Source organism: Aspergillus candidus (assembly GCF_002847045.1).
Source record: "Aspergillus candidus strain CBS 102.13 unplaced genomic scaffold BDW47scaffold_27, whole genome shotgun sequence".
Taxonomy (NCBI): domain Eukaryota; kingdom Fungi; phylum Ascomycota; class Eurotiomycetes; order Eurotiales; family Aspergillaceae; genus Aspergillus; species Aspergillus candidus.
This window is the reverse complement of record NW_020194032.1, coordinates 125,591-153,535: the sequence shown is the minus strand read 5'-3', so window position 1 is coordinate 153,535 and position 27,945 is coordinate 125,591. Positions and strand designations below refer to the sequence as shown.

General features: G+C 52.0%; 11 protein-coding genes across 11 annotated transcripts; 5 read left to right on the top strand and 6 right to left on the bottom strand.

The window, feature by feature from the left end:
- Positions 1–2,054: 2,054 nt before the first annotated feature.
- Positions 2,055–3,503, top strand: BDW47DRAFT_37755 (heme-dependent oxidative N-demethylase family protein). The gene is made up of 3 exons (XM_024818852.1): positions 2,055–2,737; positions 2,810–2,932; positions 3,013–3,503. The coding sequence occupies exons 1-3, from the start codon at positions 2,181–2,183 to the stop codon at positions 3,413–3,415; spliced, it is 1,083 nt and encodes a 360-aa protein (XP_024671421.1). The 5' UTR covers positions 2,055–2,180; the 3' UTR covers positions 3,416–3,503.
- A 420-nt stretch (positions 3,504–3,923) lies between these two features.
- On the bottom strand, positions 3,924–5,804 carry BDW47DRAFT_37736 (Thioesterase/thiol ester dehydrase-isomerase). Its single transcript, XM_024818851.1, has 4 exons — positions 5,307–5,804; positions 4,805–5,237; positions 4,218–4,741; positions 3,924–4,154 (listed from the first exon to the last, which is right to left on the bottom strand). Exons 1-4 carry the CDS (start codon positions 5,406–5,408, stop codon positions 4,107–4,109), a joined length of 1,107 nt encoding a protein of 368 aa, XP_024671420.1. The 5' UTR covers positions 5,409–5,804; the 3' UTR covers positions 3,924–4,106.
- Positions 5,805–6,201: 397 nt separating this feature from the next.
- On the bottom strand, positions 6,202–7,024 carry BDW47DRAFT_126337 (uncharacterized protein; the record flags this gene model as incomplete). The annotated part of the gene is made up of 3 exons (XM_024816540.1): positions 6,202–6,529; positions 6,594–6,764; positions 6,837–7,024. 3 exons carry the CDS (start codon positions 7,022–7,024, stop codon positions 6,202–6,204), a joined length of 687 nt encoding a protein of 228 aa, XP_024671419.1.
- Positions 7,025–8,281: 1,257 nt separating this feature from the next.
- Positions 8,282–8,744, bottom strand: BDW47DRAFT_106988 (uncharacterized protein). Its single transcript, XM_024812897.1, has one exon. It carries the CDS (start codon positions 8,525–8,527, stop codon positions 8,372–8,374), a length of 156 nt encoding a protein of 51 aa, XP_024671418.1. The 5' UTR covers positions 8,528–8,744; the 3' UTR covers positions 8,282–8,371.
- Positions 8,745–8,753: 9 nt separating this feature from the next.
- BDW47DRAFT_106986 (tryptophan synthase beta chain) lies at positions 8,754–11,034 on the bottom strand. Its single transcript, XM_024812896.1, has 3 exons — positions 10,868–11,034; positions 10,513–10,816; positions 8,754–10,453 (listed from the first exon to the last, which is right to left on the bottom strand). Exons 1-3 carry the CDS (start codon positions 11,001–11,003, stop codon positions 8,806–8,808), a joined length of 2,088 nt encoding a protein of 695 aa, XP_024671417.1. The 5' UTR covers positions 11,004–11,034; the 3' UTR covers positions 8,754–8,805.
- Positions 11,035–11,333: 299 nt separating this feature from the next.
- On the bottom strand, positions 11,334–13,864 carry BDW47DRAFT_106985 (alpha-amylase). Its single transcript, XM_024812895.1, has 8 exons — positions 13,427–13,864; positions 12,954–13,361; positions 12,283–12,881; positions 12,199–12,222; positions 12,122–12,142; positions 11,834–12,056; positions 11,514–11,766; positions 11,334–11,445 (listed from the first exon to the last, which is right to left on the bottom strand). The coding sequence occupies exons 1-8, from the start codon at positions 13,494–13,496 to the stop codon at positions 11,421–11,423; spliced, it is 1,623 nt and encodes a 540-aa protein (XP_024671416.1). The 5' UTR covers positions 13,497–13,864; the 3' UTR covers positions 11,334–11,420.
- A 737-nt stretch (positions 13,865–14,601) lies between these two features.
- On the bottom strand, positions 14,602–15,379 carry BDW47DRAFT_106982 (uncharacterized protein). The gene has a single exon (XM_024812894.1). It carries the CDS (start codon positions 14,881–14,883, stop codon positions 14,698–14,700), a length of 186 nt encoding a protein of 61 aa, XP_024671415.1. The 5' UTR covers positions 14,884–15,379; the 3' UTR covers positions 14,602–14,697.
- Positions 15,380–15,673: 294 nt separating this feature from the next.
- On the top strand, positions 15,674–17,564 carry BDW47DRAFT_106980 (putative mitochondrial phosphate carrier protein (Mir1)). The gene is made up of 4 exons (XM_024812893.1): positions 15,674–16,133; positions 16,255–16,373; positions 16,437–16,737; positions 16,794–17,564. The coding sequence occupies exons 1-4, from the start codon at positions 15,979–15,981 to the stop codon at positions 17,176–17,178; spliced, it is 960 nt and encodes a 319-aa protein (XP_024671414.1). The 5' UTR covers positions 15,674–15,978; the 3' UTR covers positions 17,179–17,564.
- Positions 17,565–18,029: 465 nt separating this feature from the next.
- BDW47DRAFT_118024 (CDC45-like protein-domain-containing protein) lies at positions 18,030–22,715 on the top strand (the record flags this gene model as incomplete). The annotated part of the gene is made up of 5 exons (XM_024815159.1): positions 18,030–18,724; positions 18,784–19,126; positions 20,249–20,710; positions 20,786–20,872; positions 20,928–22,715. The coding sequence occupies 5 exons, from the start codon at positions 18,030–18,032 to the stop codon at positions 22,713–22,715; spliced, it is 3,375 nt and encodes a 1,124-aa protein (XP_024671413.1).
- Positions 22,716–23,344: 629 nt separating this feature from the next.
- Positions 23,345–24,941, top strand: BDW47DRAFT_118023 (uncharacterized protein; the record flags this gene model as incomplete). The annotated part of the gene is made up of 3 exons (XM_024815158.1): positions 23,345–24,131; positions 24,205–24,671; positions 24,741–24,941. 3 exons carry the CDS (start codon positions 23,345–23,347, stop codon positions 24,939–24,941), a joined length of 1,455 nt encoding a protein of 484 aa, XP_024671412.1.
- Positions 24,942–25,719: 778 nt separating this feature from the next.
- On the top strand, positions 25,720–27,714 carry BDW47DRAFT_118022 (cytochrome P450; the record flags this gene model as incomplete). The annotated part of the gene is made up of 8 exons (XM_024815157.1): positions 25,720–25,798; positions 25,856–25,900; positions 25,956–26,042; positions 26,100–26,222; positions 26,278–26,696; positions 26,763–26,934; positions 26,997–27,411; positions 27,504–27,714. 8 exons carry the CDS (start codon positions 25,720–25,722, stop codon positions 27,712–27,714), a joined length of 1,551 nt encoding a protein of 516 aa, XP_024671411.1.
- Positions 27,715–27,945: the final 231 nt, after the last annotated feature.

Here is a 27,945-nt window from a genome sequence, read left to right as displayed (position 1 = left end):
GATGAAAAAGGATCAAGCTCGGCTCATGCTACATCAGCAAAGGGGCATGCTGCTGCATAAACCGTGAGTGACAAGAAGAGAAACATAGAGAGAGAGAAAAAAGCGCATTCCTGAGCAAGAGTCTCCATCAGGACCATCTCAAAAGAGCAAAGATAATTGATTAAATTACTCACTATTGATGGGGTCGTTTCCACATGATGATTGGATCCAGTCTGGATTACCCTGCGGCAAGCGCGCTTTTGCGCGAGATTCAAAGCGGTTGCAGCGCAAACCCCAGATGTCCTGTCGGTCTTCGGTCCCTGTCTGGCCAGGGTGAGTGGACACTGGATAGTGGGTACTGGATGGAAAGGAAGTGTGGAGTCGTGCAACTCGGTCCTTCGGGTCCACTCGCCTCGTAGTCCAAAAAAAGAAGGGAAAAAAAAAAAAGGCAGAGCGCAAATCCAGACTGGAGTGGATCGCCGGCCGGGGTTGTTTTTGGCATGGCCAAGTAGTAGTTTCTACTTCCTACCCTTGCACCTTCGTCTGGGCCGATTCCCACTAGTCGGGTTCAATGGCAAGCGTCGTCGGTGCCTAGGACCTATACCGTCTCCGTGGCGCCTCCCCTCTCCCGGTGGGCCACTGGGCTCAATCTCGCCGCGGAGAGCGGAGGGTTAGTGAGGATGATCAGAATGGGCACTGCAAGGACACCTCATAGTACGTCAAATGTCGCCTCCATGCATCATACGCAAACCGAATCCACCCCTCTCGGGCGTCTCTGGTCCAGCGAGACTACGGAATGATGTCCGGCTAGCTTAGGTCTCGACCAGCCAGTCGTAGAGCTCGGAATGACCATCTTCAATGGTAGCGTATATGTTTGTGGTCGAGAGAGAGGAAGAGCCGTCGGTCGTCCCAAAGGATAAAACGTGTGTGACTTCACTGGGGTTGTTGGGGATGATGGTCTCTCGGCCACGCTGCACATCCCACGCGTTGCGATCCCAGTCAGCTTGCAATTTAATTGTTTGTTCGGTCGCACAACAACATATTACCTCGTTGTGGTTGGTCGTGGTGGTATCGGCTGTCTGTCGATGAGCTCCTGCGTTTTCCTTTTTTGATCGCCTTTTTTTATTTTTTATTTTTTATTTTTTTTTCTTCGACCTGCGTGCGGTATTTCTTTGCTTTTCCCCCTTTCTCCCGTAATTCTTAGATCATACGCGTTGTTGGTAGACATTTTCTGCGTCTGCGTCGGAAGAAAAAAGACGAATACCGCTGGAGCGGAACCGCAGGAACTGTTAGACACTGGCATCACTCTCTCTCGGTTTGCTCCCTAGCTCACGAGGTCTGTTTCTGGTCTGTCTCCAAAAAAGCCCCAATCAATTGGGTATCCCCGCACGGACATCCTCTAAGCTCTCGCCGCTGTAGCCTTGACGATTGATCGGTTCTCCTCCTCATTCCTACCCCCTTTAGTCCTTGGGTTTTAGATTAGTACGTACATGACTAGCGATAGTACCGTAGCAGTCTGGATACATGCCTTGGATCAGCTGCGGATCAAAACGGGTTGCATTACGTCTTGGTTTTGCTCCTCTCCTCTCTGTCGCTCTCCCTCTTTCGCGTTGCTTACCCACTTGAAGCTCATCTCCTGACGGATCCTGCTTCCACCTCCCCAACCACACCACCCACCCCCGTCCACCCAAACGAGCCCCCCAGTGGAGCTACATGGGGGGGTTACAAAAGAAAAAATGAGACAGCTGAGAAAGCCCGCTGGATCATGTGGATACTTTCTCTGTCGGGGATGGGGCGGCGTCTTGCGGCTTTTGCGGGGGAAAAAAAGAGCAGATCGTATCAGAGTTTAACCCAGCTCCCCCCATGTAGAGACAGACAGAGAGAGAGGAGAGCAGAGGCGCCGTGTAGTTTTAATCGTCTGACCCAACTTTTTGATGATCGGTCCTAGACTTCACCGGACCAATATATTTGGAGCCATGGCCCTCATGAAGACAAGGGTTCGCCATGTTGCGGTTTTCCTTTCATTCCATCTTTCTTTTGTTTTGTTCTCATCTTGCCTCATAAGATCCTCCTCGTGGATTGTCGCATGACTTGAGGGACGCCAGAAAAAAGTCTGTTCTTTCAACCATTGGTCTTTATTTCCTTTGTGAACCCTTTTCTTTTTTCTTTCTCCGTGTTCTTTGGATCGCGGAGACAAGGCGATGAATTACCTGACATGGGCTGGGATTGTAACCCTGATTCTGTCCTTCGTCATTGTCAAGCTCCGACAGCGGCGCCAAGATCCACCATCTGCCGAATCGAAACGCCCTGAGAATACCAATTGCAATGACATCAAACACATCGCGCCGTACCCTGCCCAGCCCATCAGAGGCCGAGAGCGGTACCGGGTCATGATGGACGTGCGGAAGCTGGACGCCCAGAACTGGCTTACGATCGACAAGAACTACATGAACGAGCACCATATCCGGAGCCAATTGCTGCAGCAAGAGAAGAGCAAGGTCCTCCAGTGTCTGCCTGAGTCGCATGACGGGTGCGTGGAGGCATTGGACGAAGTGGTGGAGTTCCTCTGCGAGCGGTTCCCGAATATGTTCCAGCGGAAGAAGTCCGGGCCCGAGACAGTCGTCTATAACAAGATGACAGGGGAGACCTTCGTCTTTGGCGGAGACAACCATCAGATGGATCCCCTGGAGATCGCGGTCCGGCTGACCATGGAGGACCTGAGCGTCTTGTTGAAGAACGAGGATGACGAGTACTACCTGTGAGTAGCAAGACCCCTACCTGTCCCAGCGGACGCATGCACGCATCATACTGACGGGTATACTCCCGGTAGGGCCGCCAGCGCAAGCCTCTTCCCTGTAGGATGGACGGTCCAAGAACGGATCGGATGGACGATCTCCAAGCTCCATAATCCGGTCCCTCTGTGGCACCAGCACGTGGCCAATTCCGTCAGCAAGTGAGTATATAGCCATGTTTCAACATGACAATGACAACAACAAACAGGAAGAAGCCAACAACTAACCACCCAACCTTTAGGTTCCTCGCTCGCCTCACCCCAAGCTCCCCAATGGAGCGATCTAACTACTTCGTGGAAGTGAAACACCCAGGCGAGGACCTCTTCGAAGTGCTCTACCGACCCACCACCCTCTCCGAAGACAACCCCGACCCCGCGCCCCAAGATATCGTCATCCGGCGCGAGAGACAGACCTTCCGTCGGCTGCCCAAAACGGGGACCATCGTTTTCGGGGTCAAAACGATCCTGACGCCGCTAGACGAGCTGCCCATGGAGGAGCTGCGGAACCTAGCCAAGGAGATCAAGAGCTGGCCAGAATATGTAGGGGAGTATAAGGGACGTGGGATCTGGGGTGCGAAAGCCTTGGAGTTCTGCGAGAAGAGAGATCGGATGGAGAGTGAGAAGATGGAGAAGATGGAAGTGTAAGTGATGAAGTGTGGGGAAGGATGGGGATGATGGAACTTCTGTAGGATTATGACCTCTTTTTTTTTTTATGACGTTCTCGTTTTGCATGTCTCTGGGACTGGGCCATCTAAAATGGGTGGGCGGCTATCTGATTTTTTATTTATTTATTTTGCTCTTTTTTGTTCTGTTTTGTTTTTCATTTCCCGCTGTTTAAAGTCATCTCTGCATGGACTGGATGGTTTATTTCCATACTGGGTGGCTCTTTGTTTGTTGTACGTTTAGCATCGTCAATGTTCTGTTTGCAAATCAACTCGTCTGACTAAACTGTTCATGGGGGGATGTTCTCAGTAATAGCTAGATCATTAGGCCACTTTGCCGTAGACATAGCTGGACGGAGTACTGTTTACTGCGGGTCAACATACAACTGTACCTAGGTTCAACTGTATCCACAATGTACTACTGTTACTGTCCAGTGACATGAAGGCCAAGGAATAGTGGTACATATGAAATCTGTATATTCGTGCTGGATGTAAAGTAATGCAAGCAAGGAGCCGCAACAAGGAATAAGTAATAGATAAGCTGATTAAACATCAAACGGTGTATCGGTGTATATAATATAAACAAACAGGAAAAGAAAGACGTTGTGCAAAGAGCTCTATAACGGAATGTAAAAAGAAAGGAAATAATTGAGATCAAACACAGACAAGTACCCCTAGATCTTCGAGCGAGGCTTCTCATCCTGCTTTAATCTCACAACACCCTATTATACGTTAACACCCATGTCACAAGGAAGAAAGGAAGGAAAAGAAAAGAAAGAACGTACCTCTTGCGTGCATGTGGCGATCAACACCCCATCCTTCGACCAAATCTTCTGCAGCACCAGACCGCGACCCTCACCAGCCCACGGGCTCTCCATTTCCGTGAGCATCCACTCATCCGCGCGGAACGCCCACGGGTTGTGGAAGTAGATCGAGTGGTCCAGACTGACCATCATGCCGACCTCTTTGCGGTCGGCCTTGTTCTTCTCCGCCGTCGCCTTACTCAGGGCTCCCTCGAGCCGACGGCGGAGCTCCAGCGCCTCCTCCTCCTTGAGCTCCTTGAGCGCGCGCGCAATGTCCTCGTCGTCCAGGTCGGACGGGTTCTTCAGCGCATTCAGCGCCCGCTCGAGTTCCTGCGGCGAGGTGAACCGGGGGATGTCGTGCACGCGGGTAACGGTGCCGATGAAGAAGCTGTCGGTGATGTACGCGAGCGCGGAGAGATTCGCCTGGTGGCCGCCCGTCTCGGAGATCTTCCCCCGGGCTCGCAAGAAGCGGCGGACCTTCTTTTCTTCAGCGTTGGGGGAGGTTCCTAACATTGCGCATTAGCATCCAGACCAGCTACGGGGGGCAGTATGCGGGCGGAATGGCTTACGGTTCACGATGCCGGCCTTTTTCGACTCGAAGGGACCACCACCAGCCGACTGGTCCAAAGTTCCCCTCAACCCCGGTGTGGGCTCCTTCGGAAGCTCAATGTCGGGCATCGGGGCGGCATGTTGGAGGGTCTTCTTTCCCCCGCTGTTGGCCTTGCTGAAACTCAGGGTGGTGGTGAAGATGGGACGGCCGCGTTGGCGCGCTTGGACGGTTCGGGTGATGAAGCTTCTTCCGTCGCGCACTCGTTCGACGTGGTATAGAATCGGGATCTCGGAGTCGCCCGCGAGGACAAAATAGCAATGCATGCTGTGGACGGCGAAGTCCGTGGGCACCGTGCGCATTGCCGCGGCAAGTGATTGCGCAATGGCCGCGCCACCGTATATACCCCGCGCACCGGGGGGATGCCAGAGGGGACGGGTGTTCGTGAAGACATCCTGCGGGAAGAGGGATACAGGTCAGAAAGGGGCCATCTAATAGCAGAAGAGCAATTCAAAGAGACATACCGGCCCAATATCAATCACCGGCGTCAGGTCCAGAACATTTTCGATCGGCGCCCTGGAGGCATCCAGTGGCGGGGGCTCAAACAGGGTCACTCGGTTCGCCATGGAGGGGGGTCTCTATAAATCAAAAGACAAACGCAGTACAATAAAAAAAGTCGTATAGAAAAAAGGAATATACAGCAAAGTAAAGATCTAAGGGCAGGATCAGGGGCAAAGGAGTTCTTCAGGTGGCAGAGATCCTTTTTTCCTTTTCCACGCGTCGGCCCGGGGTAAGATTGAGAGTCCCAATCGGGTAATAGCCGAGGCGCTACGTCAATCCATGGGTCGGAAGCAGCTGAGTAATGGGAGTTGGTATCCGCTCTGCACAAACGGTGTATAAACACTAATTTTGCTGAGAATCCTCGGCATTTCACGTCTTATGCAGCGACGTCTCTCTTGAACAACACAGAATGCATACATTCAGTAACGGAGTGATTATTAATCATGATGGCAATAACAAGCACCGGCCAGACAGATACCCCGATTCATGACGATCGCGTTTCTTCATCATTGACTGACACCCCATGTGAAAAACACGGATCCTCATGGGATGTTGTCATTCTCCATTTTGCATCAGTACACTTGGGTCACTCGGCATACCATCGCTGAGGCATGCAAGGGTGACCAGCCCTAGGCCGAGCGACCTCGAAGAGTTAAGGAAGGAGAGCGCGACACCCCATCGTAACCCGCGCAGAAACACTGTGTTCAAAATATCCGGCACCGTTATAGCGAAAATTATGGTCATAATAATATACGAATTGCATGAGATCCTCATTCCAGGCCGTGCGGCATGCAGAAAGACATCATCAACTCTCACAGCTAACACAAGAAGGTGTGAAGGTGCACGTGTGCGTGGATCTCACGGACCTGAGATCTTCATCTTGAAAGTACTATGCACGCCCTTCGAGGCTCTCTTGCCGTTCTTTTCCTGCAGAAGACGAAGGAGCTGCTGCCGTTGTAGTTCCTCCTCGGTGTGCAGAACCTTCTCACGACTGGGGGTACTGCGTCGGGTGATCTTGATGGAGGTTAAGGCGTGTAGACTCAATGCCGCAAGGGTGCAGAAAAAAGCGACGGCGCCGGGGAGAGCGATCGCTGCCACTTCTCTGGAGTGGATGGGGAGTAGGCCCCGGATGAAAATATTGAGGAGCGCATTGAGGACTCCTAGGAGGTTGGTGGGTATCTGAGGTCTGCGGCGCATTAGACTGGAATCGCTTTTTGAAATCGAGAGTAAGACGGTTGGAATCGACCCACAGAATCAGAGAGTAGATCACATAGTGCCGGTCGCGAAACTGGACAGCGAGGAGCATGATCGGTAGAGCGTACCCCGCTCCAATGAACACCGCCGCGGCCACGGCGGCGCCTGTTCTGTCGATATGGTCGTTGTACTTTGAATCATTGAACGAAAGAGGCAGCACAAGGTATCTGAATTGTGGAGACAATCGCGTGTCAGTATGGATCGGTCGATCTGGTCATCCTGCCAAGTTTGGAACGTACCCCACAAGGAGCAGATATGAAGAGACAGCCGCCAGGAACTTCCACGGGCGCTGAGATGGCCCCGATTCGATCGCGACCCGGTACTCCGTCGGAGATTCCTGGGGCAGGCATGTAGAGCCCGGATATACAGGGGAGGACAGGCCGCTGGTATTCTGCCCCCAAACGCCCGTGTAGGAGGGGCTGTTCATTTTGTACCCGGTGGGTTGATCAATATTATAACGAGTGGACATTGGGCGTCTGTATCAAACAGGCCCAGAAGTAAAGAATGATAGACAGAAAAGCGAGTGACAGTGATTAATGAATCAAACGAATGCAGACATGATCAATTGAATAACTGACGGGAAACGAGAGGAGAGGAAGGATGAAGAGCTGTAAAAATCCCCAGCACTGACTGACTCCTAATCCACGCATGGGAAAGAAGGGCCAAAAAGATAGCGAGAAGACTAAAAAGACGATCATGGGTGGTCTAACCGCGTTCTCTCCTTCATTTCCTAGTCTCCTTTTCCCCCCTCCCAGGTGTTTTTAGCGTGGGCCGGTGTCCGGCCAAGATGAATTGGTTGCATGATTGCAGAATTGAACAAGGTCTCGCTTCCGATGGCTGTTCGATTCTCTATTACCTTGTCTCATATGATCTTATCAAGCGAAGCCACATCCATGCTATGCAGAGTTCATCGACTTAACGTCTCATCGTTTCGTATTGGATCTTCAGCTGAGGTTTCAAGATAGAAATCGTGCGTGTTGATCGCATGCAGGTCCTGTTTCGTATGCAATGATCAGCGTTGGGATGTCAACCCCAGACTGTGAGATAGCTGTATGGTGTCAGACGCGGACACTGTGCCGTTATCCTATATACGTATATCCCTGATGGCCTGGTGGGATGTGCTCAATGTTGATGCGAGGCGATTAAAGATCATTCGAGGTTCTCTCCTACCCTTCTGTTCAAAAGAGAAAAAAACCATGCAGGGGTAAAACTAGCAAGAGCTAGTGGAAGGCAAAAATCTCTCTGATAGATAAAGGTAGGCCTAGAACGCGAGAAGGAGCAGGAGAACGGAAGCATCACGACTGACCACCCCGCTTTTTCAAATATCCGAGATTTGTTTCGATCATCGAGCCCTCGGCGATCGGTTAGCAGTAAGTGACCCATTCTTCGCCAGCGACAAGAGCTTGTAGCCGCCTCAGCTCCTGACAGAGCTTGCTGTCCTTCCGAGTGTATTCCCCGTAGCCGGCAAACATAGACGGGGCACTGGAAACTTCAATACTGGTAAAGACAATCAGGGGCGCACACTGCAAACCCAGTGTACTCCAACAAGGTTCAGCATTGTCCAATCCCGGTTAGAAGTCCTGGAATACAAGACATGCAAGTATCGTACCGACCTCGACTAAACACTTCATTGGCGTGCAGGATTCAACTAGTGTCTTAATGAGTCCTCAAGCTTACTTGGCAAGTCATCCAGGGTGGGGTGTGTCATTTCATACATGCCTGAGCGCGCCAATCAGTATCATCGAATGAGGTCTGAGGTCCGTTAAGTTGAATATCAATATAAAAGCAGGTCTGATCGTGAAAGATACTCGGATATGCTTGGAAATGGATGTACAGGACAGAAGAGATAAGGCGAGATATCAGGAGGCGAAGGCGTCACTTGATCTGGATTTATGTCTAAAATTGTGGGAAGACTGGTGAGAACAGTCATAATATTGATAATTTTGATGAAATTGATGCCTGTGGAGAGGTTGCAAAGGTTACGAGGCTGCAAGAAAATTCAAAATACAAACATTGTGGGAAAAGCACTGCAAATAAGCTGACATGTTGTCCGATTGCAATTGTACAACAATGGATAAGGCAGGCTGATGACGAGTGTTTGCTTTGGTCTACATCTTTGTACTTAATTCACGCTATGTCGATCAATAGTTCTTTCCGCCAAGTATCTATTCCATTGTTTTGGAGAATGCACAGCACCTATTTAAGCTATCAAAACCGCAAGTCCCATCCAATCTGAGGTCCAATCTTGGGCAACTCATCGGCCACACTCTGCACGTCTTTATCCCCCCGGCCACTCAAGCACAGCACAATATCCTTGCCGGGCCCCAGCTGTCTGGCGGTCTCAATCGCTCCCCAAACCGCGTGGGATGTCTCCAACGCAGGAATGATGCCTTCCAGCTGGCTCAGCAGTCGGAAGCCCTGCAGGGCCTGGGCATCAGTGGCCGAAAGAAACGTCGCCCGGTTGCTTTCCTTCCAATGAGCCAGTTCCGGTCCGACTCCAGGGTAATCCAGCCCCGCGGAGACCGAATGCGTCTCGGAGATCTGGCCATGCTGATTCTGCAGAACATACGTCCGAACACCATGCAAAACCCCTACCGAGCCTCCACTCAACGTAGCGGAATGTCGTTCCGTGTCCACGCCATCACCGGCGGCTTCCACGCCCACCAGCTGGACGGAGGCATCCTGGGCAAACGGATAGAACATGCCGACTGCGTTGGAGCCGCCCCCGACGCAAGCGACCACGGCATCCGGGCTCTTGCCCAGGTCGCGCAGCTGGGCCTTTGTCTCCTCGCCGATCACGCGCTGGAACGTGCGAACCATCGTCGGGAAGGGATGCGGTCCGATCGCGGATCCGATAATATAATGCGTGGTATCTAGGCGTACGATCCATGCGCGGAAGGCTTCATTTACGGCGTCCCGGAGCGTGCGCGACCCTGCCTCCACTGGGACCACAGTGGCTCCCAACAAGCGGATCCGGAACACGTTCAAGGCCTGCCGGCGGACGTCCTCCGCACCCATGTAGATGGTGCATTTCATGCCGAATTTGGCACAGACAGTCGCAGTGGCGACGCCGTGCTGGCCCGCGCCGGTCTCAGCAATGATCTCTGTCTTTCCCAGCCGACGAGCGATCAGAATCTGGCCCAGAGCGTTGTTGATCTTGTGCGATCCCGTGTGGTTGAGGTCCTCCCGTTTCAGCCAGATATTCGCGCCGCCTGCGTGCTCGGACAGGCGCTGAGCCAGGTGCAGGCTGGAGGGACGACCCATGTAAGGGTAGTACGATCGGTACTCCTCCCAAAATGAGGGATCATCGTGAGCGGCCTGGAAACCAGCCTCGAGTTCGGCAAGACAAGTGGTTAAGGCTTCTGGGGCGTATTGACCCCCGAAGGCACCGAACCGCCCTGGTGCGTCCGTCGCAGCCGCCTTTTCCTCGACCAGCTGAGCGACCGCATTCGTCTCCGTAGCTGCAGAAGGTTCACCCGTTGAGACACCATCATCCCGAGCGACATTTCTTTGTGTGATCTGCGAGCAATAATCCTCGACTGCCCGGGCGGCCTGTCCGGCTGGGGTGTCAGCGAGGATCTTAATTACCTGACTGCCGATGACAGCGCCGTCGGCGATGGAGGTCACGCTCAGGAAATGCTCGCGCGTGCTGATTCCAAACCCGACAGCCACGGGTATATTGCCAGAAAGTTCCTTGACGCGTCGGATGAGGGCGGGAAGTTGCGAATTGAGGGACCCGGTGGCGCCCGTGACGCCCATGCGGGAGACGAGATAAATAAAAGAATCGGCCATGCTGCAGAGGATTCTCATGCGGTCTTCCGTGGTGGAGGGGGCGATCAAAGGGACGTAGGAGAGGCTGCCAATGTGAGTCAAATCGTCACTCGGCCGTTGTTTAGGGCTATGGCAATAGTATACCCCGTCTTTGCGCAACCATTGCGGAATCGAACTGCTTCTTCCGGAGGCAGATCAACGATGATAAAGCCATTGACACCCGCGTCTTTGCAGTCGGCCAAGGCTTTGGACTCGCCGTAGCGGAGGAGCGGGTTGTAGTAGCCCATGAAGAGCACTGGCGTCGTGAGCCCTTTCCGTCGGGCCTCCCGCACCATCTCCAACATGGAGGTGATTGTGACCCCATTTTCGAGGGCCTTCAAATTCGATTTCTGGATGGTTGGACCGTCTGCAATGGGATCGGTAAAAGGAAGGCCTAGTTCAATAATATCTGGACCGTTCTGTCAGGACCAAATCAAACATTGTAAATCGAATGACTCACCAGCTCCTCCGGCCTGCATGCCCAGCATGATGTCCGGGGTTTCCTCCGCCGTGGGGAATCCGGCCGTCACGTACGTGACCAGTGCTGGACGGCTTTCCTGATGGCATTGGGCAAAGGTTTGTCTGAGGTGATTCATGGTGAATCAATTGTCTGTAGCGATGTTGGGGGGGAAGACAGAATCCAAGGAGAGGGACATGGCTCGTTCTTAAATAGATTGTCCTGGTTGACTCAGTGAGTCAACCCAACGAGTGGAGGATGAGCAAGGGATGTTCCCGGTTGGTCAAGTGCCAGGCTAGAAACTTGCTACATGCTGGGGTTAATTCTCACCTGCAGGTCTGCCATAAATGTACTTTTTTTTTTTTTTCTCGAGTGTTTTGGCTGGAAAATAGCGCTAGACCACGAACGCTTCATCCTCAGTGTTGAGGTGAGCCGGTTAAATGGTTGTTGGATGCCGCCCAACCCAATATAAAGCAGAATTGCCTGTATTATAGCATGTATATATTCAAAACATTCGACAAAATGACCATATTCATACACATGACTTGTCCAGTTCTCAATTACCATAAATATTACTATCACTATCATGGTTACTATTAGCGGCATGGTCATAAAAGCACGGAAGAAGGCAGGGGGTCAATCAACATACAAAGGGTCCTGAAGAGTATCTCTCCCCTTCGCCGCCGAGTCCACCCAAACGCTAACGCTCATGGCAGAAACAGGGAAGACACCGTAGCCTTTCTTGTCAATCACGACAGTCTTTTTGTGCCAGCCCAAAACATCCGTCCACCGCTCTTTGGCATGTTGTCGACCGACATACATACGTTTTTGTGATGCGGCTGCGTTGCTCATGATGCAGGCAAGCCCGGACGGATGTCGAAGGTTGCCATAGCGGACGAAGCCTGGACTAGTCAGTTCTGTTACAAAGGCTTTGAAATATGCTCGGTGAGTGTTGTCGTTAATACGAACCGATGCAATTTGGTCGGTTGAAATAATCCTGCTGATGCCCATATGCGTACAGTTTTCGAGCACGACACAGAATTGGCAGTTTGCCGCCACAGGATGGGACCATGGGTTGTTTGACGCCGCGTCTGATGCCGTAGAGATCTCCGTAGAATACACAGGGCTGGCCCTGGTTCCGGAGCAAGATCAATGCGTATGCGAGGGGTTTGAAAATTGATAACACTGGAGTCTGTTATAGGGGGTCAGATCCCAGTTGCGGTGTGAAGACTGGAACATGGATGTGGTGTTTCTTACTTCTAGAGATTGTCCTGGTTGCTTGATGCAGGTTAGTATAGATCGGCCGTGATGGTCTCTTTGCGAGATATCCTTACAGTGTCATGGTTGGTCACGAATGTCTGACATGTACCTAGCAGTGAGTCTCAGATTCCCGGGGTCAAGATGGATGAGAAACCCACAATTGCATACTCGGGTTTGCTTGCGACTAATGAGTCACCAAAGACCGTGCGAAGATCAGCAGCTTTGACCTGGGATTTCTTCGAAAAGGACTCGACCAAAGGGACGTCAAACAAAGACAGACGGTAGTCCATAATCTCCAAATATTCCACCAAAACCTTGAGTTCACTCGACCAATACTCCCCAAGGAAGAAGTAATCTGGCCCGAGCCGTGCCCGGATACGGTCAATAAGTTCTCTCTGGAAACCGGCCGAATAATGCTTAGCTGCATCCAGTCTCATTCCGTTGATGCCCGGTAGCTGGTCTCCAATCCACTCAGACCATCGTAGGACATCCTCTCGCACCTCCGGGTTGGAGTAATCCAGATCTGCAAACATGAGAAAGTCATAATTGCCATTCTCTTTACTCACGTCTCCAGCCCAGCCTTTCCCCGGACCATCGATTCTGTAAATCGTTTGCTCTTCCCGAGACTGGTCCCAGTCTATGCCGCTGAAATGGCGCCAGTGGTATTTCATGGGGCTATGGAGGCCCCCGCGCCCGGGGAAATCAAATCCGACCCACCCTTCTATGTCTTGGGGTAGCATAATATCCATATCACGCCCTAAGATCCGCAGCATGGATCAGTATATCTTGACAGACTTCCAAGGAAGGTAGTGATTTGAATCAAACCCACGTTCCGGATCCACTTTCACCGCTGGAAAACGTTCCGTGTAGTCCGCACCAGCCTTGTGGTTCAGGACGGCATCCCAGTAGACGTCTATATCCAGCTCTCGCATACAGGACACAAGTTCCTGTAGATCCTTCTTTGTCCCCCACTTCGTCGCCCGTGCTCCTTTTTGATCGAATTCTCCTAGGTCGTACAGGTCGTAGATGTCATACCCATTGCCGGAAGGATTCATGCCCTTGCAGCCTGGGGGGATCCACATGCGGTCGACCCCGATTGATTTGAGGCCGGGCAGTGCGCGCCGGAGACGACTCCAGTGGTGTTGATCGTCCGGCACGTGCCATTCAAAGGCCTGCATGAGGAGTGTGTTGTCGGAGGCGTCCCATGATGGGAGCTTGTGAAGTTGCTCGGCTTCGTCTGGTTGGAGTTAGCTGCGCTTCGCCGGGACACATGTACCGTCTGAGACGAGGAGATGAACACACCTTCGATCTTCTTCCAGCGTTGTTTGTCGTCCTTTGTCTTGGGACTGCAACTCCTCAGCAGAGACAGCATTGGTGGATTGATGGTGTTTTTAGCTATTTAAGGAAACACGATCAGGTACGAGGACTGCCAAAGAGTTATCCAGCAGGATTCCAGTCGCGATGTCAATCGCTGATGCGCGGTTATTCAATGGGGGGATGGATCTGCGCTATCAAAACCGGGAGGGTGATGCTATTTATAAATCGCCAGACCGTATGCAACACATGTCACTAAGCGAATAGCCTGCAGTATTGTGGATGCAAGAAACAGATAGCACCATGATCACAAGATATGCTTGATACCGGATTCAGAGTTATTGCAGCAATATGACAGCAAATATTGATCCTGCCGACCTGATATGCAGAAGTTTGACAATTTCATCGGCGTGGCTACTGTGTGTTTCCGAGTATTGGGCGCTCTGATGGGTGTCACTTGGAAGAGATCTTCTTGACTATTTCAATAGTATCGATCCAACATCTGCATGAAAAATGACACACGATACCAGTATTACTAATACATTGAGTCAAGTGTCGGTGTGGTTGCAGGGATAGAACGAAGTAAGTTAACATTCTGGACTATAGATAGGTAAAGTAGAATATTGAACTTTGATGGGTGATGATATCTGGTAAATATGATCCATATATGCAGTGATCGACACCGACTCTAAAGTGGTTCGTTTCTCCGACAACTCTAGGGCCTTCTGGCTCTGATTGGGTGGATGATAGAAGTATATATAATGTACGATCAAGACGACAGCGATCAAAAAATCACCAGATTATACAAGGTATCGTGCCACTTTCGGGTCTAGATATCGATATACTTGTAGAGTTTCTAGTAGAGGTATGAGACCGCTAAATTCCGTATTTTCTCTGTTCTTGTGTCCGCTCGTAATCTTATATCTGACTAGGAGCTCTCAATGGAAAGCGCCAGTATTTTCCCATGTGAGATAGTTCAGCGGTCGATTTGGAATTATTTGAACAGGAAGTACATTAAATATGCCATTGCATGCCATCGCCTGCTAACCACTATGATATACACCAAAGGACGGCATGACTTTGAGCCACATATCTGTATGCATGGTAATAAGTGTGCGATAGGAGGACCTATATAAGTTCTATCGTTTCCTGGCTGAACTTTGTGGTCAGTCTCGCTAAATGACAATTCAAAGGCTACAAACTCTGCTCTGTCTTATCTCAGATACGGTTGTGTTCCCTCTTTCGAAGGCAAGCCTCAGTTAACCATCATTCTGTTTCCACTTACCAACCACTTTCAATATTCTGTCTGCTACTACAACACGCCCATACAAAAAGCACAATAAACAAAGCTGACAAAAACCCCCTGTTGGCAGGACTATAGGTGCTCTATTCGATCTGGGGTTCAAAGAACCGTCATCCGGCCGAGACCGCCTATTATGTGTCATATATACTGACCAACACTCCACACGCGACTTGGCACCGCAACCAACATTGCAAACCACGTCAACTGGTAGACTTGGTATTGACTAATCCGTGCGAGTCAAGATTGCAGCATCTTGTGATTAACTGTTTGCGCACATATCGCCTAGAGGAACTCGTTTGCTTGTGGCGAGAAGTTCTGAGAAATATAGATCTGTCGCACGCGCAGTGCATCAGATAGAATAGATTGATGGAGGAAGAGATGAAGAGTGCGCCATCAGGGACTAGGCTGAAGCACGGAGGAGAAATCGGAGATATACTGGGTATCTCTGGTATACACAATGAAGGCAGTGGAGCCGCAGCGTTTGAGTTGTGGCGTTCCCTTAGGTAAGGAACCCTCCGGTCTTACCGTGGACCATGTGTATAATCGACTGGATGAAAATTCTGATTTGTATATTTTACGTTCCACAAGAAGTCAATTAGTATAGCATGGATAGAGGTGGAATAGACACCCATGCTTGATAAATATGACCCATTTGGAGGAATAAAATGATTGTAATGCCAAGTATCAATGAGGTAACAAACGCACCGGGCAACCCGTGAGAATTGGACAGCCAATCAGGTGACTTCCATCATCAAGAAAGCCAAGCGATGACATCAGCCAGTCTGGGAGAGATCTGGAATTTGGATGGAATTGAATCATTTTGGCCAGAGACTAGAACGTCTTTTGACAAGAGAATGACCTGATCTTCCAATCAGAACCATTTAAACTCTTGTCCAAGAAGTTTTATAGTATCGTCAGTTGACCGGGTGATCGGAAACTGGACGCACGATGAGTGGCAACTGGCAAGCGGACCAGGACGAACACTACCGGCCGCCCGAGCGTCTCCCGCACTTGGCCCGCGAAAAGTTTTCGGGTTTGGTGCCGCTAGTGCCACTTGTTTAGTCGGCCATCCCTTTCAAATCCTGTCTCTTTTCTCTCCCTCCGTCATTTTTCTTTCCTCTTCAATTGCTTCGTGCTGTCGCATCCCCACACTCTCCTCTCCTTCTCCCCTCTTTCTTGTCCATCGTTTCTTCCTGTTTGTTTTGCTTGAATACAATATAGAAATTGTATCATAATAATGTCTGCCAACGCCCCCGCTCCCGTCCAGCAGGTCGCCGAGAAGGTCGCCCCTGCTCCCCAGAAGATGAGCGGCCTTCAGCTCTACTCCGGCTTCGCCTTCGCTGGTGCCGTCTGCTGCTCCGTCACTCACGGTGCTCTGACCCCTGTCGATGTGTAAGTCCACCTTCATTGCGCTTCCTGAATTCAATCGGCCCTGGTGGTCATTGAACCGCGCCCATCCGGTTTCTTGTCTTCACCGACGGTAGCGCTAACATGATTCTCTTCCATCTCACAGCGTCAAGACCCGCATTCAGCTTGACCCTGCCACCTACAACCGTGGCATGATCGGCGGCTTCAAGCAGGTCGTCGCTAAAGAGGGTGCTGGCGCTCTCCTCACTGGCTTCGGTCCCACCGGTAAGTTGACGCCCTGGTCGATGTTCGACCACCCGGTTCCGTCGTGCTAACGTGGAAAAATAGCTGCCGGTTACTTCCTGCAGGGTGCCTTCAAGTTCGGTGGTTACGAGTTCTTCAAGCAGCAGTGGATCAACCAGCTCGGCCTGGAGACCGCCTCCAACAACCGCACCGCTGTCTACCTCGCCTCGTCTGCCACTGCTGAGTTCTTCGCCGATATCGCCCTGTGCCCCCTGGAGGCCACCCGTATCCGTCTCGTCTCCCAGCCCGAGTTCGCCAGCGGTCTCGTCAGCGGCTTCGGCAAGATCCTCAAGAACGAGGGTATCGGCGCTTTCTACTCTGGCTTCGGTCCCATGCTCTTCAAGCAGTAAGCCCAGCCCCGCATTAGAAACGCGACTATCACGATGCTAATTTATTCCTCAGGGTCCCTTACACCATGGCCAAGTTCGTCGTCTTCGAGAAGGTTGCCGAGAGCATCTACCGCACCGTCGACAAGGAGACCGCCTCCGACGGCACCAAGACCGGTATCAACCTGGGCTCCGGTCTCATCGCCGGTTTCGCCGCCGCTCTCGTTTCTCAGCCCGCTGACACCATGCTGAGCAAGATCAACAAGACCAAGGGCGCCCCTGGTGAGGGTACCATGACCCGTCTGTTCAAGATCGGCAAGGAGCTTGGCTTCCGTGGCTCGTACGCCGGTATCGGTGCCCGTCTGTTCATGGTTGGTAGCATCACTGCTGGCCAGTTCGCTATCTACGGTGACATCAAGCGTCTCCTGGGCGTCACCGGTGGCGTTGAGATCTCCAAATAGATGGACAACAGGTGAAGACATTGGTGTATTATACATATTCCTAGATTTTTTCCAAAATATTTGTTTGCGATAGACTTTTGGTCATGACATGGTCCCTCTGTATTTGTTCTCGGCGATCAAGTAGCCCGTATACAGCGACAACATCAGTTCCGATCTGCTGTTATGTATAAAGCTGAAAAATCGCCCACGAATTACACAAGCACGTGATGCACCTGGGTCATCGGGGAACCACCTCTGACAAAGTATGATTCAATGTTGCTCCAATGAGGGCTGCGTCAAGCTTTTTCATCAAGGCGTGTAGAATGTAGAAGCTCGATGATTGAGTCCTGTCATGGTGGTGGTGATACGGCGAGGGCGACTGTTTCCTGGTTCCTGCATGGCCGCAGGGCTAGAACTCATTGGGACGGTGTACACACCTAGTATCATTACAGGTTGTCCAACGTAGGAAGAAACATGCTGTTATTGAACGCTGTTTGTACCTATTATCATCAAATCTGTATCAATAGATGCGCCATCTGGTAAAGAGAGGCTTGAGAGAGAAAGAAAGGTTCATACCTGGCTGACAAATCAAACATAACTGGGCGTATAAAATCCTTTATCACGCTGCTATCGGCCAGTGGGTCAAGGCTCTCCACCCGCCCAGGGAAACTCCCGATCTGTCTTCTGCCTTCCCCAGCTTCATCTACTGTTAGAGATCCCCTCTCATCCTCTCTTTACCTGAAACAACTTGAATACTTGCTCACTGGGCTTGGGCTGATCTTCCGCCTATTGTATACACCATTTTGGTGTCTCTTCGTTTTCCTTCAGTCCTGCACCAACTCCTATGATGATCTGACCTCCGACCGTTCGCTATGGCCCTACACCTTCTCGGACTCACGCGAGTCCTCCTACTCCTCCCCCTCCTTGCGGTCCTGAGTTCCGCGGAACACACCTCGAACTGGGCGGTCCTAGTCTCGACATCTCGATTTTGGTTCAACTACCGCCACCTCGCCAATGTACTCTCCTTGTACCGCACCGTCAAGCGGTTGGGGATCCCCGACTCGCAGATCATCCTGATGCTCCCCGACGACATGGCTTGCAACCCGCGCAACGCCTTTCCGGGAACGGTCTACAGTAATGCCGACCGCGCCGTCGACCTATACGGAGACAACATCGAGGTGGACTACCGAGGATACGAAGTGACGGTGGAGAACTTCATCCGTCTCCTGACCGACCGACTAGACGAGGACGTGCCGCGCAGCAAGCGTCTGGGGTCGGATGCCGGGAGTAACGTCCTTGTCTACATGACGGGCCACGGCGGAGACCAGTTCCTGAAGTTTCAAGATGCGGAAGAGATCGGTGCGTGGGATCTGGCGGATGCGTTCGGTCAGATGTGGGAGAAGAAGCGGTATCACGAGCTGCTTTTCATGATCGATACGTGCCAGGCGAACACAATGTACACCAATTTCTACTCGCCCAACATTGTCGCGACGGGCTCTAGTGCGCTCGACCAGTCGTCCTACTCTCACCATGCGGATAGTGACGTGGGTGTTGCGGTCATTGACAGGTATGGCTCCCTACGAGAAACTTTGGATTATGGTGTGTATATGCTGACAACGGTTGTAGGTGGACGTACTACGTGCTCGACTTCCTCGAAACCCAGGTGACGAGTGCTAATTCGAAGTTGACGCTGGGCGACCTCTTCGACTCATACGACGAGAGCAAGATCCACTCTCAACCCGGCGTGCGATGGGACCTTTTCCCCGGTGGTGAAGAAGAAGGGCGATTGCGGACGTTGGTCGATTTCTTCGGCAACGTCCAGAATGTCGAGGTCGAGAACGCGAATGCCACGGAGCCGGGTTCTTTGCAGGAGGATCTGATCGAAATCGCTCGATTGGTGGAGAAATGGCGTTCACACGACCGGGAATATCTTGCTGCGCATGCCGACGGGTCCCAGAACAGCACCGACGTACCTCTTTCCGATGCCGAGTCGCAGACGCAGAAACCGCACTCTTATGACACAGCGAACAAAGTTGGACCCGCTAAGATGACCGATGTCGCTATCTGGGAGAAACGGTTGATCGGGACGTCTGTTTTAGGCGCTTGTGCTGCTATCTGGTTTGCCGGTTCGAAGTTGGGTCGCTCTTCTGCATAATCATGGAATAGAGGAGAATGCTCGCATTGCTTGCGCGTTAGGGTACAGCCGTGATCTACGAGTTCCTTCATTGGTGTATATACTACTTGTCATTGGTGTTTTGCTATGTATCTAATCAATATCCGAAGAAATCCTTTCACGATCCTGGAAATCGTATGGTCATCAACGCGTCAGTACTGATTGATTATTTTGACGCGACGGGGTGGATCATCAAGCTGGTCAAAAATGCCACGGTGAAACTCGAATACATGCGAACCCACATAATTCCTGTATAGCCCACATACTTACAAAAAACCTGGACAATTATCTGCGCACAGGATGTTCTCCAGGTCAACCATGAATAATGTTGCATCAATTGCCTGCCACTAATTGATTAAACGAATGGACAGGCTTGGCGCTGGTCTCTGCACGTGCGGGTCCCGACCCAACTGCGACGCGTTGTCCGTCCCGGGGCTGGAAAGAGATGCGCGCGACGGAGCAAAGAAGGCGCCTTTGTTACCCTAGTGAACTACCTCACCAGCACCACCACCCAAACAGTCCCAACACAGCAACAGATAACGGGCGATGGAGCCGTCTACGGTCTTCTGCCTGTAATTCTATACTCTCATCTGTGAGATTGTGCTTCTCCCAAGAGATCAGGAGGCCTCTTGCAGGCCTCTTTACTCGTCTCTAATTGTTCCTTCAACCGCGTCCGCCCACCCCTCTTGTGTGCCCTCCCTCTCTACCTACCTATCTACATACAAGCGATACATCCAAAACACCTAATCAACAATGTATCTCCCGCGCCAACTCATCTCGCACCTCTACCTGCAACTCCTCCGCTCGCACCACCCGCTCTCCCCGCCCGTCCTGATCCTCGTGGCCCTCGAGCCCGACGCGCTCTGTGCCTGCCGCATCTTGACAGCACTCCTCAAACGCGATTACATCCCGCACAAGATCCAGCCGGTAGCCGGGTATGGCGATCTCGCGCGCGCAGGCGACGAGCTGATCAAGCCCATGCAGACCACGAACGGCGGCAGCGGCGGCGTGGTCGTGTGTCTGGGCGTCGGCGGCTTGGTCGATCTCAGTGAGCTGCTCAGCCTGAGCAGTAGTGACGGTGCGGAGAACGAAGACGTGGAGGAGGACCTGGGCGGCGTTGAGGTGTGGGTGTTTGATGCGCGGCGGCCGTGGAATCTGTCGAATGTTTTTGGCGGCGAGGCTGGGGGCGAGGTTGTCGATGCCACTGCGCGCCGGAAAACGCGCGGCGTTGATCGGGGGTGTATTTCGCCGTCTTATCCTGGGGGCGCTGGGGGGATTGTCGTCTTTGATGATGGGGATATCGAGGATGAGATGGGGAGGGAGAGGGACGCGTATTGTGCGTTGCTGGAGATGCCAGATGTGGATGAGGAGGATGTGGATGTGGGTCTGGATGATTCGGGGAGTGAGGATGGTGGGGGTGGTGGTGGTGATCTTTTGTCGAGCTCGGACTCGAAGAAGCGCAAGTCGTGGTCAAGGGAGGATGATGAGGGTGAGTCGGAGGAGGAGGATGGGCCGCCTCGTCAGCGACGGCGGAGTAATTCGGTGTGTGCTTCCTTGATTGTTTCTGGACGTGTGGGCGGCATGCTAATATTCACAGAACTCTTCGTACCTCGTTTCGTCTCCCACCCGCCACCGAAGACCAGCCCACGATTCTTCCAACTCTTCGCGCTCTGTTACCCCCGTGTCAGATTCACCGTCCCCTGCGCAGCCAAGACAGCCGTCCGCTCTCTCGTTAAGGCGCCGCCTGATCCGGATGAAGAAGAAACACGAGGGTGTGCTTCAAAAATACTACTCTGCGGGCACCTCGTACTCAGAACCAATATCCTCCCTCGTGTACTCTCTTGCGTCGGAGCTTGGCCGCGAGGATAACGACTTACTGTGGCTGGCCATTGTGGGAGTCTCGAGCTTAGAACTGAGCGGTCGTACCATGTCCGGCGTCGGGATATCCAACTCGCTGGAACTGGGAGGATCGGCCGGCTGGGGCGGCGAACGGGGAGAGCGAGTACGCCAAATCATGCGCGACGAAGTCCATCGGTTGAATCCACCAGACCCCTACGAGCGGGATCGCGATATCAGAGGGGAGATCAACGGCATCATCCCGACGACGGCCAAATCCCCCACAGACAAGTCGATCCGGCTGTCTCCCGAGCCTCGTTTCATCCTTGTACGACATTGGTCATTATACGACAGCATGCTTCACAGTCCCTACCTGGCGTCGAGACTCCACGTGTGGTCCGAAAACGGCAGGAAACGCCTACACAAGCTTCTGGCCAAGATGGGCATCAGTCTGAGCCAGTCTCACCAGAACTACACCCACATGGACATGGAATTGAAGCGAGTGCTGCGACAGCGCTTGCTCAAGTACGCTCCGATGTATGGCCTAGACGGACTCGTTCCCGCGGAGGCATCCGGACATGCCGCTTCCCGCGAGGGATGGGGGTTTGTCCGCTGTTGGGGCTGGAAGGCATGCCTATCCGCCACCGACGTTGGAGTCATTGTGGGTGCGATCCTCGAGGTTGGACCGGAAGAGGCCCCGGGCTCGTGGGACACCAAGCGTGTGTCGCAACCCAAGCAAAGTGATCTGGCCGAAACGGGGTCCGACTTGTCTAGCCTTCTCCCCCGGTTCTGGAGCGCCTACGATGCGCTGTCTCTCACGTCCGAGTCCCCCACATTACTCCTCGCCTCTCTGCCCCTTGCCCAGCATCTTCACCGTGCCATCCTCCGCACCGGCACGTCACTGCTCTCGAAGCACCAGATTCGGCATCTGCGCGCGTTCCGGATCGCCGTGGTCAAAGAAGGCCCAGACGTCAAGCTATTCACCAACCCTGGCGCCCTGACCAAACTAGCGCTGTGGATCGCCGAGGCGATCAAAGTGCAAGAACGAGAGCGGGGCGACACCAAAGTCGGACGCAAGCGCAGCACCGGAACCCCTCTCGTGCTAGCCGGCCTCGACGAAGACCGGGACCTCTACGTGGTCGTCGGCACCGGCGGCGGCGGCGGCGTCGTGGACTTCGCAGCGCTATCCAAACGTCGCGAGGAACGACGGAGAAAGAAAGAAGCGAAAGACAAGAAGCGCAAGGAGCGGGAGGACCGCCGGGCACAACGGGCGGCCGAACGTGCCGAGCGAGAAGACGACGATGGCTCCGAGGAGGAGAGCGAAGACGAGTCGTCGTCGGAATCTGAGTCGGAATCCGAGGACGAGGAGAGCGCTCAGAGCAACAAGCATCTCCTGCGTAACCGGTTCGGCATTGCCTTCCAGGAGGTCGTGCAGGAGACTAACACAAGGGTCCGCATTGATAGCTTTGAACACTGCGTGGTTGAAGTGCAGAAGGAGGACCTTGGGGGGTTCCTTGAGGCGTTGAGCTTCCGCAGTGTGGTGGGTTGAGAATGACCTGTCGGTTGATGTTCGTGTTTGTTGATGTGATATGTTCTGAACTTTCGTTTGGATCTGCTTTCATATACTTTTCCTATCAGCAACGCGCGGTATGAGGCTTCAAGGGGTGCACGGCAATAGTTCTTTACTTTTTTTTTTTTTCTCTCTTCACTGGGGTTGTTGGGATATCATTGGGTATGGGTAATGACGGGTTGGGGATAATGCTGTCATTCTTTTGGGATTTCCTTTCTCTTTCTTCTTCCCCTTCTTTTTCAATCTCTTCTTTTCTCTTATGTGGTTGCACCAGCATCTGTCCCATTGTCGCTGCTCTTTCTCGTCCATGATGACCTTCTTGCATAGTCTCTGCACATGTCACGGCGCTATGGGGTTCTGCATATTTTCTTATCCTATCGTGTGTTTGTTGATATACAATCAGATTTCAGCCACTTGATGCCCAGATATAACTAGTTATTAGGTATATTATTTGGATTCCTCAATGTATCCGCATTGATGCTATATTGTAGTTGTAGGAGAGGTCCGATCATCGGTGGATCCCCGCGTTGGCTGCCCCTCATCTGCATGTTTGATATGCCCTATGTTATACCTCACCTAACACTCCAGGAAAAGAAGACAACAGCAACATGTTCACCCCACAATCCTACCCACCCCTCCCACGCGAGCAAACCCTCTCACAACTTCCCCCGGAACCCCCCACAAACGCCCAAGACCAAATCTCGCATCTCCTCTCCGCAAACCCCCTCAACCGCCTCGTCATCCTCGACGACGACCCAACAGGCACACAAACCAGCCACAATATCCCCGTGCTCACAACCTGGGACACGCCCACCCTAATCGCAGAATTTCAACGAACCCCCCCACCCCCAGGCTTCTTCATCTTAACCAACTCACGCGCGCACCCGCCCCTCACAGCCAAACCCCTCATCCGCACCATCTGCGAGAACCTAGCCCAAGCCGCCGCAACAACCAACCAAACCATCGACATCGTCCTCCGCAGCGACAGCACCCTCCGCGGCCACTTCCCGCTCGAAGCTGACGTCGCGGAGTCTGTGTTCGGCGCCGCGGACGCGTGGGTGCTCGCGCCGTTCTTCTTCCAGGGGGGCCGAGTCACCATCGACGATGTGCATTACGTCGGGGAGGGTGAGCAGCTTGTCCCTGCTGGGAAGACGCAGTTTGCGCAGGACGCTACCTTTGGTTACCGCAGCTCTAGTCTGAGGGACTATGTGCTGGAGAAGGCGCCTGGGCGGGGCCGCGCGGAGCGGATCGTGTCTGTGTCGATTGGGGATATTCGGATAGGTGGGCCGGCCGCGGTTTTTGAGAAGCTGATGAGCGTGCCGAGGGGTGGGGTGGTTATTGTGAATGCAGTGGTGGAGTCGGATATGTGTGTTTTTGTGGCGGGTGTGTTGATGGGTGGGTATTATCCTGGTTCTCTGCTAGGAGTGGATTGGGAGAGTGACCATAGTACTGACTGCAAATGATACAGCCGAAGCAAAAGGAAAACACTACATCTACCGAACGAGCGCAACTTTCGTCTCCACTCGTCTCGGTATCCGCTCTATACCTCCGAAGACAGCCATCGAGCTGGGCCTCCCCAGCCCGAGAGAGACAGGTGGACTCATCATCGCAGGTTCATATGTGCCTAAGACGACAGCGCAGCTTAAGACGTTGACTGATACGCGCGGACGCTCGGGGCAACTAGCTGTCATCGAGATGAAAGTTGAAGATCTGATCGTGGCCTCGCCCGAGAGAACAACACAGTTGATCCAGGAGGTTGTGCGCGAGACGGAGCGCAATCTACGGAGTGGGATGGATACGCTGGTCATGACTAGTCGTACACTGATTACTGGAGAAGACGAGCTGTCTTCTTTGGCTATCGGGTCGAAGGTCGCGGATGCTTTGGTGGGAGTGTTGCGGGGGGTTGAGGTGAGACCACGGTATATTATTGCGAAGGTATATTCCTTGCGGGACCAGTCTGATGGCATATGGGGGTTGTGGAGAGTTTCACTGACAGGATCCTAGGGTGGGATTACTTCCTCCGATGCTGCAACCAAAGGCCTGAATATCAAACGCGCCATGGTTATTGGCCAGGCAGCGCCGGGTGTACCCTTGTGGCAGTGCGATGAGCCGACGTCGAGACACCAAGGCGTGCCTTTTGTTGTATTCCCGGGAAATGTTGGGGGAGAGTCTACTCTGTGTGGGCTTGTTGAGGCTTGGAGTTGATTGGTGGGCTGCATGGTATATACTGTTTTTGTGGACTTAAACTTGCACGTGGGTATAAAGAGGTGAGTATCTAGATCAGGGGAAGGTAGGAGTAAATAAGAATACTAAATGACTGTTTCTTTGTACTAACCTGTTCAAGCATGAATATGTGAATCATAGTTTATAATAGGTGGCTGAAGTCAGCTGTCCTAGGATATACATGCCAGAATTTAGTCTGAGGCAACTAGGAAATCAGAGCTTTATGCCACTATACACAACAGGATTTAGCAGGATAGCTTTGAGGATGTATGTGGGATTTTATGTGAGTGTACATAGAAATGTTAACTGTTGACAAATTAGAATCACTTCTTTGTGCACGGGAATAGTATCATTTCCACTTACCAGTGTAGACATCTGATTATCAACGAGTTGAAAAGATTTTGAAAGAGGATCTATACTGTAGAGGTAAATATCCATTCTCTGTATAGAAAGAGGACACACTACTGATAGAATACTTCTATATACTTCCATGCACCCATATCCAGGTGTTCCTTGTTTACATCGCCTTCTTTTGACTGGTAGACCCAAGGGTTCTGAGTCCAGGCTTATAATAGACACCACGATCACTGATAAATATCCATTCACTCGAGCATCAATCATTACGTTGACTGCTATAATTAGAGAGAATCTGTGTATATAATGGCTAACTTCTCCTACCATCACTCTTTTCTAATCCTTTCAACCTCTACCATCCTCTTGCCATCCTCTACAGCTGTAGAAAGCGTAGATTCATCGCCAAATGTCAGCGTTCATGGAGGTCGTTTCCATTGCTGTGGTGCTATTCCCAGCGGTGATCATCTCTACCATGATTTATCGACGTATGTACAACCAATCAGCTTTATCTAGCATTCTATACTAACTGTGATGTCTTCTAGTGTACTTCAGTCCGCTGTCTGGGTTTCCGGGTCCAAAGCTTGCAGGTATGCGCTGGTTCCATCAAAACAACAATATCATTATCATGCTAACTCACGATAGCCATTACGGGGTTGTACCAAGCCTACTACGATATCTGCCATCGGGGGCAGTACATCTGGAAGGTGCAGCAGATGCACGAGCAATATGGTATGCATCGTCTTTCGCTTGATGCTTTACAGCGCTAACCATCTGTTGGCTCGCTAGGCCCCATCGTCCGCATCAACCCGCATGAGATTCACGTCAACGACCCCGACTTCATCGAGATCCTCTATACCGGCCCTCTTGACAAGCGAGACAAAGGACCCCTGATGAAAGGTTTATGGTCATGTATGCGCACATCGACCCCCCTCCTTTTGAAAAAAACCTAACATACTTTATCCAGGGCGCCAATCAACCCTCGGCACCGAATCGCACGAACTCCACCGCAGAAGACGCGCAGCCCTGAGCCCGATCTTCTCCAAGGCCGCCGCTAGAAGGCTCGAGCCGGTCATGCAAAGGGTGCTGCGAGACTTGCTTCAGCGCATAGAATCATACAGGAAATCGGGCGAGCCAATGCCGTTGACGACGGCGTTTAAAGCTGCCACGAGCGAGGTCATCACCACTCTGCTTTTTGGACAATCCGAGGGCGATGTGCTAAAGGATGAATTCAACCGCGCGTTTGGGGCTGAGTTTGAGCGCAGCTTGGAGAAAGCGCATCTTTTTGCGCATCTGCCTTGGATAGCGGCTGCGTTTGATTCTTTGCCGTTTTGGTTGCAAGGTAGGGTTGTTCCTAAACTAAAGACTCAGGTGTCTATGCATGAGGTTGGTGTTTTCTTTTCTTTTCTTTCCTGTTGATGCTAATATGGTGGTAGCTGACTGGTAATGCAGAAATGGGCGTCGAAATTCCAGGAAGTAGAAGGAGAACCGACTACGAAAGATAGCAAATATCGCACGATCTTCCATCTCCTTCTCAACGGCAAACTTCCTCAGCCGGAAAAGGAACAACTGAGACTCATCCATGAGATACATACTCTCCGCATCGCGGGCGAGCACTCGACCGGTGAGTCCATCTCTTATCTCCCCAATCAAGTAAAATACAGTCTGATAAAAATTGAAATACAGCAATGGCAATGTCCTCAGTCATGTTCTACCTCTTGCAGAATCCCACCATGTACAGAAAGCTCCAAGCCGAACTGACTGCCATGATCCCGGACCTAGACTGTACCCCAACCGTCGCCCAGCTGGAACAGATTCCCTACCTCAGAGCCGTGGTCAAGGAAGCCCTCCGACTTCACCCGGGGGTCCTCTACCGCATGCAACGAGTTTCCCGCGACCCGATGGTCTATACCGACAAGCGGAATGGGGCCAGCTGGTCCATCCCGGCCGAAACACGCGTTAGTATGACGCCGCTCCTGGTGCACATGGATCCGGTGGTCTTTCCGTCTCCGAAATCGTTTGTGCCTGAGAGGTGGACTGGGAATCCAGGACTTGAGAGGTACTTGCTTTCGTTTTCGAAGGGGAGTAGGATGTGTATTGGGTGGGTTATCCATTCTTTCTTTTCTTTTCTTTTCTTTTCTCCTTTCCTTAGGGGTGGAGATGTGATAGTCATATTGCTAACTCACGGATTAGTATCAACGTGGCGCACCACGAGATGTACACCATCCTCTACGGAATCGTGCGGAACTGCAACCCTAACCAAGGCCCCGGTGCGAACGACCAAGGTCAACCGACCCTGTCTCTGTTTGACACCGTTAGACAAAGAGACGTGGATGCTTCCGCAGAGTTGTTCTTTTCCCGTCCTCAAAAGGGTAGCCAGGAGGTGAGAGTGTTGGTTAAATGAACATTTGGATAAGCTCCATGGACTCCCGGGATGGTTTTAATTTCTATTTTCATCTATCTATTTTCCTATTGTGTTGGATCCAAGTGAGAGATTTGGTCAAATTGTCATGATGGCACGTTTGGATTGAGGGTTCATGTTGAAATTCATTTGTTCACAAGTACGTACTTAGGACACAGATGATCACGAAGATCCATCTACTTAATTTAAATAATTAAAGTAATCAAAAGCTTC

Bases quoted from the DNA above. Each gene is read 5' to 3' on its own strand.
- BDW47DRAFT_106980 (XM_024812893.1), top strand. From the start codon at position 15,979: ATGTCTGCCAACGCCCCCGCTCCCGTCCAGCAGGTCGCCGAGAAGGTC. The intron at 16,134-16,254 runs GTAAGTCCACCT...TCCATCTCACAG, and splicing joins GCTCTGACCCCTGTCGATGT to CGTCAAGACCCGCATTCAGC. The intron at 16,374-16,436 runs GTAAGTTGACGC...GTGGAAAAATAG, and splicing joins CACTGGCTTCGGTCCCACCG to CTGCCGGTTACTTCCTGCAG.
- BDW47DRAFT_106986 (XM_024812896.1), bottom strand. From the start codon at position 11,003: ATGAATCACCTCAGACAAACCTTTGCCCAATGCCATCAGGAAAGCCGT. The intron at 10,817-10,867 runs GTGAGTCATTCG...AGAACGGTCCAG, and splicing joins CATGCAGGCCGGAGGAGCTG to ATATTATTGAACTAGGCCTT. The intron at 10,454-10,512 runs GTATACTATTGC...TCACATTGGCAG, and splicing joins AATGGTTGCGCAAAGACGGG to CCTCTCCTACGTCCCTTTGA.
- BDW47DRAFT_37736 (XM_024818851.1), bottom strand. From the start codon at position 5,408: ATGGCGAACCGAGTGACCCTGTTTGAGCCCCCGCCACTGGATGCCTCC. The intron at 4,742-4,804 runs GTAAGCCATTCC...GCGCAATGTTAG, and splicing joins AAAGGCCGGCATCGTGAACC to GAACCTCCCCCAACGCTGAA. The intron at 4,155-4,217 runs GTACGTTCTTTC...AACGTATAATAG, and splicing joins TCGCCACATGCACGCAAGAG to GGTGTTGTGAGATTAAAGCA.
- BDW47DRAFT_106982 (XM_024812894.1), bottom strand. From the start codon at position 14,883: ATGACACATAATAGGCGGTCTCGGCCGGATGACGGTTCTTTGAACCCC.
- BDW47DRAFT_106985 (XM_024812895.1), bottom strand. From the start codon at position 13,496: ATGCTGTCTCTGCTGAGGAGTTGCAGTCCCAAGACAAAGGACGACAAA. The intron at 12,223-12,282 runs GTGGGTTTCTCA...GGTACATGTCAG, and splicing joins GCAAACCCGAGTATGCAATT to ACATTCGTGACCAACCATGA. The intron at 11,446-11,513 runs GTATGTTGATTG...TAACCATGATAG, and splicing joins GATACTCTTCAGGACCCTTT to TGATAGTAATATTTATGGTA.
- BDW47DRAFT_106988 (XM_024812897.1), bottom strand. From the start codon at position 8,527: ATGACTGTTCTCACCAGTCTTCCCACAATTTTAGACATAAATCCAGAT.
- BDW47DRAFT_37755 (XM_024818852.1), top strand. From the start codon at position 2,181: ATGAATTACCTGACATGGGCTGGGATTGTAACCCTGATTCTGTCCTTC. The intron at 2,738-2,809 runs GTGAGTAGCAAG...TACTCCCGGTAG, and splicing joins GAGGATGACGAGTACTACCT to GGCCGCCAGCGCAAGCCTCT. The intron at 2,933-3,012 runs GTGAGTATATAG...CCCAACCTTTAG, and splicing joins GTGGCCAATTCCGTCAGCAA to GTTCCTCGCTCGCCTCACCC.